The 15,994-nt window shown below is 33.7% G+C and overlaps 1 protein-coding gene across 4 annotated transcripts in view; it reads right to left on the bottom strand.

The window, feature by feature from the left end:
- ERBB4 (erb-b2 receptor tyrosine kinase 4) overlaps nt 1-15,994 on the bottom strand; it is a 1,424,132-nt gene that overhangs the window by 61,620 nt on the left and 1,346,518 nt on the right. For all 4 annotated transcript variants that reach the window (XM_056807930.1, XM_001369059.5, XM_056807929.1 and 1 more), the window contains exons 21-22: nt 8,965-9,120; nt 6,857-6,932 (exon numbers count right to left, since the gene is read on the bottom strand). In XM_056807930.1, the coding sequence (XP_056663908.1) occupies nt 6,857-6,932; nt 8,965-9,120 (232 nt within the window). The remainder of the gene's footprint in view (nt 1-6,856; nt 6,933-8,964; nt 9,121-15,994) is intronic.

Genomic DNA, 15,994 nt, shown 5'->3' with positions numbered 1-15,994 from the left:
GACTGGAAGGAAATTAAAACATCTCTTAGAAAGAGGGAAAGCAAAGGCTATGTAAATGTCAGCTCATGTTTACGTTATACATTTAAGTTTATAGTTTCAATATATGATAACTCATTTGATTATCACATCATTTTTAGTAAGAGAGCACAGGTATTATTATTTCCATTTTGCTGATGAGGAAATTGAGTTTTAGAGAGATGAAATGACTTTCATATAATTAATAAGAGGAAGAGTAAGGATTTGAATCATGTAGCCTAGGTTTGAAGAAAGCAGATTTCAAAAGGTTTAGATGAAAGGTAGGTAGGATCCCATGGAGCAAAATCCTTCAGGGGAAGTTTGCTGAGGAGGATTATGAAAAATATTCAAAAGTGAAATCTGAAAACACAAAGAGAAAAAGTTCTGATGAGAAGAAAAAAAGGGATTTATCCTAAGCCACTAATATGAATGCCCTGCCAACTCAACAATACACACACTATATATACATCTATATGTAGAAATAATTTATATCATAAATGTAGCTTATATATGTAGAGAATAAAAAAAACAAGGTTGGTGATAAGAGATGAGCATGTAAATGTGCCATATTCCTGTAGAAGGAATGTAAGTAATGATAAAGCTTAGAGTGAGCTAAACATATTTAGGAAAGCTAAAGACTACAAAAGTTGTTTTTTAAAACTATATTTGAAAGAAAGGATCAAAGATAAGACCTTTGCTGGTGATGGATAGGATGATAAGTGATAACTCTGGGAAGGCACAAATGTTCTACTCTTATTTGTTTCTCTTTGCTCTGCAAAGGAGAATGACCTTTACGCTAAACATGACAGAAAAGAAAAGACTAACTGAGGGTTGATAACCATGATAAGTAAGGCAATAGTAAGAAAGCACCTAGCTGCCCTTAATAAATTTAAGTCATCTGACCCAGATGAACTACCTCTCAGGTCTGACAAAAACTGGCAGATAGGATTGCTGAGCCACTGTCAGTGATATTTGAAAGATTATGGAGAATAAGTGGTACAAGATTGGAAAAGGGCAGCTATTGTCCTGATTTTCAAAAAAAGGAAAAGGAATTGAAACTAGAAACCATATAGGCCAGTGAACTTGGGTTAAATCCTGTGGAAATCCTAGAATTAAGAAAATCATAGGCCAACATATCAAAAGGAAGTTAATATTTACAAAGATCCAGGATGGCTTCATCAAGAACAGGTCACGATAGACATTATTTCATTTTTGAAAAGATTTCTAAACTAGCAGATGAAGGGAATTTGGCTATATAGTTTACCTAGATTTTAACAAAGATATTAATATGTTTTAGACATTCTTGTGAAGATGAAGAGAAGTGGTCTAGATAAAAAATAGATTAAAAATAGATGCAGAAATGATTGAATGGTTTCACTTAGAATAGTTGCTAATTGTATTATACAATTATATAAATGTTATAACTCATCTCTAATATAACATCCCAGGGATCTGTTCTTTGAATTCTAACATTTTTATCAGTAAGTTGAATGAAAAAATAGGTAATTTTCTCATCAAATTTGTAGATGAAATTAAAACTTGAAGTGATAACTAGCACAATGAATTTAACAACTTAGGATAGAGCATACAACTGAGTCAAATAAGATAAAATATCAATAGTGATTAATGTAAACTTTTGTATACAATACATACATACAAAAATTAATTTCACAAAGAGAAAAGTGATAAATCAAGAACAGAAAATTGCTCTCAAAAAAAAAAAAGATCTGAGGTTTTAGTGGGCTTCTAGATCACTGTGATAACAGTTATGCTTCTGCCAAAAGGACAATGTCATTTTGGTCTGCAAAACTTCCAGGAATGGGGAGGTTGAAAGTCTCACTATATTCTAATCTTGATAGTTCTCTTTTGGTGTATTGTCTTTAGTTTGGAGCACCATGGTTAAAGAAAGACTTTGAAAAACTAGAGATTACCTAGAGGAGAGAATACTGGATGACCAAAGACTTTGTGTTCATGACATAGGAGAATTAGTTGAACAAATTATGTTTATATTGAAGAGAAGGCTGGGGAGACATGATCACTGCCTAAAATTATCTGAAGAGCTGTTTTGGAGAGGAGAGCTTGGACTTTTTCCATTTGGCACTAGCAAGCAGAACCAAGAATAATGAGTAGAAAATGTTAAGGAATAAATTTAGGTTTGACTATAGGAACACAATAAAATCCTAACAGAGTTGTCCAAAAATGGAAAAATCTCTTCAAAAGGCATGGACTCTCATTTCTTGGAGGTCTTCAAGCAAAAGCTGGACAGTATCTTAGCAGGTATGTTGTAATAGCTATTACTTTCACACAAAGATTGATGAAATGGACACTGAGTTGGAAAGGAGATTTATTCTCAAATTCTATGATCTTGTTATTTTCTGAAACAGAGTTCTTTCTCTACGTCTCTCATTTTGTCCATCTTCCCATATGGTTAACAACCTGAAATACTAGTCTCATTCTGGGGATAATGGCATAGAGAGTGAAGCACTAGGCCGTGAGTTAGGAAGATCTGAATTTAAATCCATACTTTAATACTTACTAGCTGTGTAAACTTGGACAAATGTCTTCACTTGTTTGTCTCTGTTTTTTCATTTGTAAAATGGGAATAGAACTAATACCTATGTCCATGTATAGACTATAAGGATGAAATGAGATAGTAGTTATAAAGCACTTGGCAACATTCCTGACAAATTGTAAACACTATATAAATGGATATTGATGATGATGATAGTTTCATTCATATCCTGCAATGCCGGACAGGCATAAGTTCCTTCTATAGATGGATAAAGGAACATATCAGTATATATGTTATTAAAATAAAACAAGTATGAATTAGGAAGCAGAGTACTGAAATCTGTTGAAGATAGCTGCTCAATAAATCCACCAGACCAATCAGTTCAGATTCTTTAAGTGTCTATCACGTGCCATCTACTGTGCTAGGCTCTGATGATACAAAGAAATATAAAGGACAGTCTCTGCTGTCAAGGAGCTTGCAGTCTAATAGGGAAGACAAAATGCAAACAACTAGATAAAAACAAGATACATATAGGTTAAATCAAGAATAATCAACAAAGGGAAGGCATAAGAATTAAGGAAGATCAAGAAAAGCATCTTATAGAAGGTTAGAGTTTAGCTGCAACTTGAAGGAAACCAAGAGGTAGAAATGAGGAGGGAGAGAATTCTACAGTTAAAATACCTCCTCCTCTATGAAGTTTTCATGGGTAACCTTAGTTATAACTCATCTTTTCTTCTATCATTATCATACAACATTCTGCATTTCTGTTAGATACTACCCTAAATTATAGAGTATAGGACTATTTCAGAACGGTACAGTATTTACTATTTGTTCCATTCAACCAAGGAGCATTTATTAAATTCATGTACTATGTGCCAAGAATATATTTGTATTATATCCCCTGATATGATGTGATAAGGTTCATGAGCCAGGCAAGATACTTTAATTGTCTTTATTGCATTTCCTTTAGCACCAACCACTATGGCTTGTACATTGTACATGGTTAATAAATGACTTTATAAATAAAGAAAAAAAATCTTCCTTATTCTCATCATAACTAACTCTAACAAATGATATTACTTCCCCCCCATACCAGAACATTGATTTCATCTGCCAAGGCAGACATCTAGTAAATGTAAGCCTAAATTTGACATTAATTACAGGTCAGACTTAACTTTTAACATGCACACTACTATGCACATAAGATGACTCTTAAACCTTCTATTATATAAATATAACTGCTAATTTACAATGTAGACAAGGACAAATTTTAGTGTTTTTAAAAAGGTGAATATATATACTAAATGGGTTAAGATTCATAGGTTCTGAAATACCAGTTATGGGGTAATTCCTTAGTCTGTTAAAAGGGAATGTCTACTATTGAATCTATTAATTAAAGCCATATTTGCATTTCCATTGCCAACAGCAATCCTTTATTCATTTGAGTTAAGATCACTTTGGTTTGTTACAGTGGTTGCGTGTTAATAGGAGATTATATGCTTTAGTTTTCCCAGAAAACATGAATGGCACAGTTTCATATTTCTCTCATGTTTTAGTCTAGCTCTAAATTAGAAAAAAAATTATAGTTATTTCAATTAGAATTCTTCTTAAGTTTTAGCATGCAATGTCAATTAAGAGTTACCATCAGGCAATGGGGTATCATGGAAATATTTTGCATAGGGGAATGAAATGATCAGAATAATATTTTGGGCAAATTACTTGGGGAGAAAGGTAAAGTATATATTGGAGAGAGGAGATCCTAGAGACAAGAAGGTCAGGTAAGAGGCTATTACAATAGTCTAGGTAAGAAGTGATAAGGCACTGAGCAATAGTGGTATCAGGACAAATTGAAAGAAAAGAAAGATACAAAATAGCATTTGGAATCAATAAAAAGGGAAAACTGATTCAAAATTACATTCAATTTTTAAATTTTGAGACATTAGAAGAGTTATAATGTCATCAACAGAAATAGAGAAGGAAGTATAAATGGTGGCCATAGAAGAGATTCATTTTGGAGCATGCTAAGTTTGATGTACATGGAATATTGAGGTGGAAATACCCAATAGGAAGTAATAAATATGGAACTGGGGCTCCAGGAGAAAATGAAGAGTAAGAAGAAACTCTATGGTTATCTATTTGAAGGTGATAATTGAAGCCATTGGAGTGGTTGCAATTGGCAAGGGAGAAAGTACAGAGAATCTGAGCAAACATAATACTAAACAATTATCAGAAACATAAAATACAATTACAAATTACCATGTTGTTAAGATATTGGAAAAAGGGCACAATAGGAAAGAAAGACTAGATTTGAGGTTAGAACACCTAATGTTGAATGTTTTTAAATTTTAATTAATTAATTTGTTATTTGCTCCCAATATGAATTTCTATAAGCCATCTAACATTTCTGAGCTTGACTTTTCTATAAAATGAGTGCCCTGGACAAGAAAATCTATATTCCATCTATGTCCAATGATAAATTCCTAGCACACTTAAATGTGGTTAAACTTAGGAGTCTTCAGATAAAAAAGAAGTCATGAACTGAATGAATTATAAACAAACAAAATCTCTTTTTCATTTTTAAGGATACGTACACATCATGGCAGCTACATATTCATTCTTATGAAAATAAAGATGCTCCTAGCAACGATTTTCCACAATGGCGAATTGCCAAACAAGGTTATATGTGACTTTTTCTGTCTTGGAAATCGCCAGAAATCATTGATGATTTTTCTTAAAGCATTTTATGGATTTGGGTTATAGTTTGTGCTGTGTTTCAAAACAGCACATATACAATCCCCACCTTTCTCTTTCTCCTCTGTCTATGTCCTCTCCTCCTTGCCTTTCCCTCCCTCTTTATCTACCTTCTCTCCCCTTTGCTCTTAAGAATAGCCCCCCAGGATTTTGCAGTTCAACATGAAAATAAATAATGTAGCACAAGAAACAGAATTTCTCCCAAAAGACAAACTTTAATATTAAAAATCTGACTGTTTTCTTAACACTTTGCCTTTTTTTCCTTTGCTTTAAAGGTCATTTAAAATTTACCAGCAGCCCTATAATAGTATTTACTAGGCTGTCATTTCACATAAAGGGAGATACAGGTAAAATGTTATATGTGTATCTATGTGTCTGTGTGTATGTCCATATATATATATATGAGTGTGCACAAATATACATACATATATATGATAGATTTGTTTTCATTTCACTCTTCCCACTACCATGTATTAAGCAGGTTTTGTCAAGCATTTTCTGCCACACTCTTTAAAACTGAACTTGAACAGAAGTTTCTACTTTCAGATCGAGAAGGCAAAATTAGGGGCTCGTGAAAATTCTCAGACTTTCAATGGCTCATACATATCCAAGAAAGTTGTTTTCAAGCATTATCATTGATATATTTTCCCCCTGTGAGCAATGAAGATCAATTCATGTACTCCACAGTAGTAGTGTTCAGTGATGCCCAAAGGTTTAGGGTGCTATGAAATACCAACCCAAAACAATAGTCAAGGGGATATGGTTTTCAACCACAGGTTCTAATGTAGAGTGGGCATTCAGCTTAGTATTATTGATCATAGCATGATTTCACTGGGAAAGGTATAGCCATATACTTGTTTGTACCTGTAATGACTTGTGGCAAACTCTCAGCTTCCAAACTGCTCATCCTGACATTACAATTAAGAACTTTTTAGTAAATGTTCTAATTTCTAAAATCCACTCAGCTTCAGTTTCAATTACACATCATCTGACCTTTCTGATTGCTCCCAAAGTTATTTGTGAAATTAAAATCAAGGCTGCATCAAATAGTCTCTCTCTTGCACTTTCCATCTCCCTCTCCTAATTCTGTGTTCTTTTCTATTCTCTTCCATGTTTGTTCTGTTATGACAAATTCCCTTTTATCTGACTGTGGTACAGAAACTTCCATAAGCCAGAAAATGTTTTTTGACATTCATTGCTTTTTGAGTTGGATTTTCAAAGAGCTGTTGAAAATTATGGCCTTGAGCCATATGATTCCATGAATCTGTGCCTAAACTAAAAGAGATTTCTTTTTCCTTTCCTGTCACAATGATCAGCAAAAGTGCTACCAGACTAGAGTTAACAGAAGACAGCCCAGCAGGGAGGCTGAGATATTACATTTTAGAGAGCAGGGAAATAACATAGAAGACAGGTGGAGATACCATTTAGATTTATTTTTTTAAAGTAAGAAAGAGAAAACACTTAACTCCTTTAGGAAAAGAGGCTTAATAAATATGTACCACTAGCACAATAAAATTACTTGCCTTTAGAAAAGCTCAAAACCCCACAGCCTTAAATGACAATTGGAAATTTACTCACCATAGCTCCAAACATCACTCTGATGGGTGAATTTCCTATAGTGGATGCACTCCAGGGCCATCCATTTAATTGGCATCTAAAGAAAAGAAAAATAAGGAAATGAGAATTTTTTAATTACATAAAAAGCCAATATTGTTTTCATTCTCTAAATCTGATTATTCCAAATTGTCTATACCTACTCCTATCTATATGGATTTATTTATTCTTCAGGGTAGAAAACAAGTACACAGATGAAGGGTAGTTCATAAAATAAAAATGTAATATCCTCTAGGAAGATGGAGAGCCTCTGGCTTATAAGAAATCCAAAGTCAAATATACTAACCGATTAATATAATCAGGCTATCATCCATCCAATATGGAAAACTCACAATACCAAATCCAAATACTCTTTCTTATACTTACAAAGATGATCAAATTTTAAATGTTATTAGTTGCTGGAGACATATGGAGATCCTAATAGTTTCTAAATCATTTCTCTGATCCTACAACAGGTCCAGATTGCCATATTTTTCCCCAATCTTTTCTCCTATTCAAATTAGAAAACAGTGTACTTGTATTTTTTCCTATTCCTAATTAACCACCTTGGATAAAGTGTACTGTTCAGAAGGAGAGCTGGACAAGAGAAAATGGATGGAATATCTATGCCAAATTCAGCACCGTTGTTGGGAAAGCAAGTTAGAATATACACCTTCCTGCTGGGGGTCAGAAGCATCATCCCTGTATATGATCAGAAGAATTATATAACAAATATAATTAGACTCAATGGAGAAAAATAAACATTGTACTGTGCAGTTGGAAGTTAAAAACGACAAAGAACTTATAATCACAAGTGGTTGGCTGCCCACCAAGGTGATATCAAGGTAACTCTGACAGAATCATTGCATTCAAGGAAAAGGAACAGCACCCACGTGGAAGGTAATTTCCCCAAAGGCAAGAACTTAGCACACTTTATGGACTAGAGGACACTCAGTTAAAGAAGCAACTTTAAATCACAAATGGCTTGATAAAGACTTAATGTTTCTTAGGTATTTAAAGCTGTAATGAATCTTACTTTAGACAAACTCTACAGCTGTATATACTCAAGCACAGTAAAGATCTATGATTTATACACTTCTGGGGCCTTCTGTGCAATCTTGCTATGTGATCTTAAGCCTTAACATTCCTAAGTATCAAGCCCTTGAAATTCAAACCATAAATATTCAATTTATTTTATGCTAATTTTCATTAGCCTAGAACAGATGAGGGAGAAGGTAAAATAATGTTGTAAGATTGATGTTATTTATGAATGCTGTATTAATTTGACCTTTTAAGGGATCTTGCATTTATGAAGACATTTGTAGGAAGTTTTAGGGGAGGGGGGAAATCACATTCTAAAATTTAACAGCCTACTAGTTAAACAACAAAATTCCTCAGAAAGCATGAAGTTTAAAAGTGTCTGGTAAAGATTCATACATGTGTAATTGGTCTTTCTTAAAATTCAAGAATATATTCTATGATTTTTAACAAAAATAAATTTAGTCTAGTACAGCAAAAAGAACCTTGAATTTATAATCAGAAAAAATTATAACCCTAACTTTACCTCTTATACCTATGTGTCCTTGAATATGATCTTCTACCTCTCTGGGTCTCAGTGAACCCACAAAATGAGAAAGTTGGGGAGGAAATTACTATGATCTACCTCTCTGGGTCTCAGTGAACCCACAAAATGAGAAAGTTGGGGAGGAAATTACTATGATCTACCTCTCTGGGTCTCAGTGAACCCACAAAATGAGAAAGTTGGGGAGGACCACTTTTCAATTCAAAATACTATCAGTGAATCAATAAATATTTATTGAGCATTCATAGGGCACCACACATTGGGTTAAACTTCTGGGAGTACAAATAGAAGCAAAAAGACAGTCCCTAACTTCAGGCAGCTTACATATTAAAGGGAGAAGGCATTTTTTTAAAAAAAGCCCCAAAGAGGGAATTCTAAGGGGGGAAAGCCTCTAAATTCAAGAGAGGAGCTTGAGAGTTAATTTTTATTTTGTGACTAAGACAAGAATACACATGAAAGATATTCAAATATTTTATATTCATTAGTCTTACTTTTCAAAAGGGACACTCACCTTCCCTCCATCAGCATTATATTCCTTTTCATCTCCTTCTAAGAGTCTGGCTAAACCAAAGTCAGTGATCTTCACATGGTTTGGTGACTTTACCAAGACATTACGAGCTGCCAGATCTCTATGGACAAGGCGTCTTTCTTCCAGGTACATCATTCCCTGTGAAACAATCATCCCCAAACAGTAATTAGTTATATCTAGTGCTTTTCCTTTCTTGTCTACAACTGATTGATATTGCCTTCTCTTGAAAAGACTTAATCTCCACAAATTAAAAATGGGGGCTGGCAATTTTCAATTTCAATTAACTATGAAAAAAAAATCTCCAGATGTCTCTTGTTTTTTTTTCCTATTGATATCATAAAGGGAAGAGTAAGATGCTGACATAAGGGGATCAACATTTTTTCATTTCTCTTAACCTAAACAACCTCTTAGCCTCTCTAATGAACCATCCAGGTGTCATAACTGAGAACACCCCAGCTGACCCTCTTATAGCCTCCTGATAATTTTCTTCCTAGATCAGAGATTAATCTTCTGCATTCAAAATAAAAGTTTACATGATGTTTTGCAGTAGTATCAAGATTATCATCATTGTTTAAGTTTATTAATTATAATAAAAGAACAGATGTCTAAGGTTGTTAGAGGTCTATTCTTTCATAAAGATTTTTATGATAGTAGTTATTATGAGAATCTATGATGAAATTACACATTTTGTATTTACCCTCAAGGTATCCTTTAATACATTGACTTAAAAAACATAGATCATTCCCTAAATCCTATAGGCGCATAATGCAATTAAAAGCACATATAAACTGGAAAGTTCAAAGAGGTATAGCTAGTTACTAAAAAGGAAAATATTTAGTGTGTGTCTATATGCAAATTGAATGAATAAAAATTTTTCTACGAATTATAATTAGCCCTAAAGAAAGGAATCCAAGAACCTTCAAATGAACTTCAATAAAAATCTTTTGGTGAGATCAATGAGATAATTTCAGAGGTACATATTATGTTAACATCATCGAGAGTGGAGGGTGGTGTAGTGGTGAGAGAATAATTAAAGACAATCAATTCCCTTTATCAGCAGATTTCAGTGGCCATAGACATCATTCAATATGGAATCAAATTATTATAAATGTATAGAAAGATGAAGTATGCTCTCATGCCAATTGCAAAACAATGCTGTTGGCAGCCAACAATTGGAACTGTAGAACATTGAAGGATTAACAATTTCTGACATAAAAACAAAAGCTATAGAAAACAGACATATAAATCACATGGGTCAAGCAGTTACAGACCATACGCCAGCAAGAGGGGAAAATAGAAGATTATTTTAGATAGCATCATGATCCAAATTCAGTATATATGTGTGATAAACACCACCAATAAGAGATAGTACATAACACCACCCAATCAGTCAGCAACCTGTGACACCCGGTAAATTGGTGTCATCTATGAATAGTCTTAAATTTCTGAAATCAACACAGAATTGAGGATTTATATATTGTTTCTCCTATTTCTTGAACACTGGTTTTCTCCAGGCCCCTCAAAATGAGCAGTTCTTAGAAGTTAGAGAATCTGAAAAATATATAACTCTTTCTATCTGCTAAAGAAATTTCCAAATAAAAGAAATTTCATGATTTTAATAAAAAATTCTCAATCTAAAAATTTAGTTTTGGAGTAAGAAAAAAGCCATCTTTTTTGTCATTCTACTTTTATTTCAGGATTATGGATAATATTCTGATGTTAAGTGTTATCAATATTAGAAAATTTATATTTGAGGATTGAAACCAATATGTGTTTTTTAAAGTGACAGCAACACTAAAATCTACTTGTTTGGAATCATCAGAAAATTATTTCTTAAATACTGACTAGAATTAAAATGTATATTTTCATTTCATTCAGCAATAGGGGTTTGTGTAACTAAACCTGTCAATGAAACATACCCCTAATTTAATTAGCTTCCTAACAAATGGTACCCCTACAAAAATGTTATTAAGATTAGAGTTTTACTTTTCATCATTAGAAAATACCATATAAGTTCCATTTTCTGACTATATACTCTAATATAGAATCACTTTCTAAACCAGAATATTATTTTATGGAGTCATAGGATTACTAAAAATAGTGGTGATAAAAAGAAGTCATTTTAAAATGAAGAGTAGTAACAAGTATTAATGTGGAAGAGATAAAACAATAAACATTAATTCTAATACTGATTCACTGCATTTCTTAGTAAGTTCTTTTGATCATGTAGTGTCATCTCCCCTTTTTTAAAACCCTCACCTTCTGTCTTAGAATTGATACTAAGCACAGGTTCCAAAGCAGAAGAGTAGTAAGGACCAGATAGTTGAGGTTAAGTGGTTTTCCCAGGTTCATAAAGTTAGGAAGTGTCTGAGATCAGATTTGAATTCAGAACCTCTCATCTCTAAGCCTGGCTCTTTGTCCATTGAACTATCAGCTGCTCTTGACCATATACCCTTAGTTAGACCATAAGTCTTTAATTACGACAGTAACAAAGACTAATTGTGAGAATGGAAACATCAATTACTGAAATTAATAAGAATGTGAACCATTTTAAGAATTTCTTTAATTAAAATGCCATTTTTTGCAAAGATAGTCACCAAATATTTATGCAAAATGTAGAAACATTATACAATAAATTTGTTCTCCATTAACTGCCATTTTGTGGTGGACAGGTTGACCTCACACTCAGTAAAACTTCTCTCTAGCATAATACTAACTGTGTGATTATAGGCAAGCCATTTAACCACGCAATTCTCCTAAGTAAGTCTCTATAAAACTGTAAGTTACAGATGAGTTTCTGCTCTGTTACATAGGAAGGAGTATCACTTCTGGGATTTCTCCTCACCACTGGAATCACTGGTCTGAACCCCCAGCCCACAAGATTATATTTAAAAAAACCCTATTCTCATCTAGTTTTAAAAGTTATGGAGCCTTTTCAAATATATCAGGGAGTTAAGTGGGAAAAGGTATGAAGCAAAAGCCTTCCCTTACCATGATTGTAAGCATCATTTGGTGATATTCTGTATCTTATATGCCCTATAAAGTACCACTGTACCAATATTCATTAGCATCTTTTTATCACTTGTATAACAAAAAGGCAGTAGACACTAAGTGGATATTTATGGATAATGATTATGAGACATATAGCCATTATATCAAAATACATAAAAGTAAGAAAGAAAAATACATTTTAAAGTAATCACCATCAAAAATAATATGTTTGTAAAAATCCACCTGTTGGCAATGCATCATGGGTGTGGTAGACAATGTAAATTAAAAAGATCTATTTACTGCCTTCTGGAAAAATATAAAGAGTTTAATAAATATTGAAATGATCAGCAGCCTCTCCCACATAAGAATCTAGGAAACAATATCTAGGAGAGAAAGAAATGTCAAGATTGTATAAAGTGTTTATTTGGGTGAGGGTTATTGATTATTTTGAAGCAATCTCTTAGATCTGAGGTGGCATCTCCAATGCCCTGAGACTATAATCAATCATTTTCTGACAGAAAAATGCCATAAGATAAAATGAGTCATCATGTGATACCATCAAAGCAAAATACCTTGGGATTCAGGAGAGAAGAGCCCCTGACCTGATACCCTGAGGTGAAGGCAATCCTTGGAGTTTACAGGAAGTACTGCAATGCAGCAGAACAGACTCCTAAAATATCTGAATTGCTGCAATAGCAGCTGTACAACAGGGCACGTCCACACAGCAATAAAGCCAAGGGGTACAAAATAAAAGCAATACATCGTTTCCACAAACTTAACTTTAGACTTAGTTTCAGTCAGAATCTAACGGACTGAAGGTATGACTCTTGAGGTTTCCTTTATGGAAGACGAGCTCTCCTTTCTTACTTTATCACCTAGAAAGCATTTCTGTAAGCAAGGAATCTGTCATTTGTCACTGAGTACCAGAGGGGAGTTCTTGGGTAACAAATGTTTTGGAGGTTTTTGTCTAGTTCGTGATTGAATAGTTGCACGATGGGTTTTATCCACAACGGTCCGTACTTGACCAATTGGCTTATTATAACTTTTACTGCTTTTGTGAGAGTCTTACTTATTTATTTTACATTTATATCCATTAAAAAGGTTTATGTAAGGGTTAGATAATTTGAGTAATCCAGCTCCTTAGCTTTTGGAAGCCTGTCTGAAATCCATCTCAGGATTAGGGTTTTTAATTTTATTTTTTTTAATTTTTTTAAATTTTAATTTCTTATTAGAATTGATTCATGTAAGCTGTTCAATAATAGCAATAATGTTTTCTGGACTTAAAAAACTATTTTATGGAGCATCAATTCAATTTCCTATGTCTTTTTTATCAATAAATATTTATATTCCTAGGAAGATTTTTTTTTCATTCTTTAACATAAAGTGCACCAATTTATTTCAAGTTAAGGGAAAACAGTTGATCTACCAAGTCCTGGGAAGCTAAAGTGAAGTTAAGAGAGACCTGACTTATTCTGATAATAACTCATGCTCCCTACATCCAGACCATGTGACAGTATCATCAAACAGATATCTGAAGCTAGAAAATTTCAAGCAGCAGTCAGCTCTCACGGACATTAATCTCTAGAGCTGGCAGGAGGACATTTTCCTGTTTTCATCCTAATAATCAGAAGCTTTCTTAATAACAAGAAGCTTCAGGAAAGCTGGCTTCAAATAATATTCTCTCCTCTTTTCTGCTTTTCCTTCTAAAATATCCATACCTGCTGGGAAAAGAAAAGAAAAAAGAAAAAAATCAACTCTACTACTTAGTGTAGGGCTGAAGATAAGTGCATTTTTTATAAGAAGAAGAGATCCATTCTCTCCCTTTTGTTGAGGTGAATAACCTGCTTCCTCCAAAAAAAAAATATTCATAATTGAGCCAACTTCACAAGAATTCCCATGGGAGGCAGTACAAAAGAATGAAAGTAAATCAAGAGATCTAGGATTCACTACTTGTTCTGCTGCTAACTTGCTATACAACTTCTAAGAAATCACTTAACCTATATGAGCCTCAGTTTCCTTCTTATGCATAATAGATGCATTTGACCAAATAAGCTCTTTATCCCTACCAGCTCCAATATTCAGTGACAGATATCTTTACTTCCTTATGAGATAGTAAAATAATAGGTCACTCTCATAATAGTTGAGTCTCAAAGGTTGAGAGAGAATTCTCCTCATACAATACAAGGACATTAACGTAGATATACTACTCTTTCACTAAGATTTTTTAAAATTCAGATTCTAGCCAGATGAACAGTTTGACTTAAAGGAAGTGTCATTCATTCAATAGTTCCCCAGTTCAGCTCAACTCAGGACACTTTTATTAGTATTGACAACTTTTCTACAATTTATATATTACACACTAAAAGCATATAAAGATAAATATAATGCTGGCCTTTCCTCCAAGGAACTCACAGTCCTTTAAGATCTTTACATCAGTAAGCCTAACACAAGCTACACAAACAAGGAGAGGGGAAAGAAGCAGAGGAGTATTGTGGGAAAATCTGAAGGAAGAAAACCCTATCATCTGGGGAATGGAATGGGAGAAATCCTTCGAGGCAGAAATTCAGCTAGCCCATGATGGAAACTGAGGATATTGAAAGGCAAAGATAACAAGCACACAGTAAAGGCAAATATTGTGTTCCCAGAATGTGTAATAATGTAATAATTTCCCTGTTCCCTTTCATTTGTCCCTTTGGGCTTTGAATTAACCCCTAAGTGTACATTGGCTTGGATTGGAAATAAGGTCAACTTCAGAGGCCATCTTGAAACTTTATTGTGCTACTAATTGTTGATGCCAGTAAAGGACTGGTTGAGTGATGGGCTGAGGACCCTTAAGTGTTTTTATCCTTCTTAGGATACATTTAAACACATCTTAATCTCTGTAACATGTAGTTCTTAAATTGCCCTTATGCAAATTTACGTAATTGTAAAAATGATATTGTAAAAAAGTTGGTAGGAAACTTCCTTAGTGATAGTTGGGGGGAGGAGAAGAGGGTCCTAGCCTCATGCTTAAGGGCATGCCTAACCAAAAATTCCTGATGGGTACTTTGATATCTATGATGGGGGAAGGGTGGGAAGGATTGTGCCCTCAGTAGTCTTTAAACCGAGGCGGCAGAGTCTCTGCCTTTCTTTGTCTTTCCCTTTGATGCATGTATAGTTGAGAACTCTAAGGTTTAGTTTTTAGACTTCTAGTAAGTAGAATGAAAATTTCTCTCCCCTTCTTGAGATTTTTGGATCATTTTTCTCCAGACCTTAGTTTCTTCAGCTATAAAAGTATGTATTTGGACTAGATAGCCCTTTTCAACTCTTGCTCTTATATTATGATAATAAGTAACAGCATGGCAGATAAATGTACATGGTAGCCAGAGCATGAGTGGCTTCTAAAGTCCTTACCTGTCTCTTCTGCTTTATTATTTCCTTACCTGATCACAAGTGACCAAAGAAGGATGATTATTTGGTTATCTATGGCCTTCAAGGCTCTTTCATGAGCTCAAGAGGTCCAGGTGCTGGTTACCTATTGGTAGGTATTGCTGACCAACAGAAAAGAGATGGGAAAAGGGCTCTCTTAATTACCTCTCATCATTTTACCTTTTCTTTCTGGAGGGTTTATTTTTTATTGTTGCTATTTTACATTCTTATTTAATCTCTGGTAATCCTAAAGAAAATCATTCTTTTATTATATATAAAGGATTGGTCCTATAGTCAGAAAATTAACATTTATGTCCTGCCTTGTGTGAATTTGGAAAAATAAATCCTTTCATTCCTTCATTATACCCTCAACATTTATTATATAGATATATAGATATAGATATTATATATAAGTTATAGATGAGCCATCAATCTTCATGAATAGAAATAGTTTCTACACTAAATATTCCTCCATAGGATGAAATCATATGTCTAATTCAAAGCACACACATACAAAATGAAGAACTCTGAAGATGACTGGCACTATAAAGGATGCAAAAATACACAATTCCTGTATAGGGAAGTTCATCATATGGTATGGAAGGCAAGACAT

This window comes from Monodelphis domestica, chromosome 8, assembly GCF_027887165.1.
Source record: "Monodelphis domestica isolate mMonDom1 chromosome 8, mMonDom1.pri, whole genome shotgun sequence".
NCBI lineage: Eukaryota > Metazoa > Chordata > Mammalia > Didelphimorphia > Didelphidae > Monodelphis > Monodelphis domestica.
The sequence above is the reverse complement of the archived record's forward strand: the minus strand, read 5'-3'. Positions and strand labels throughout refer to the sequence as shown.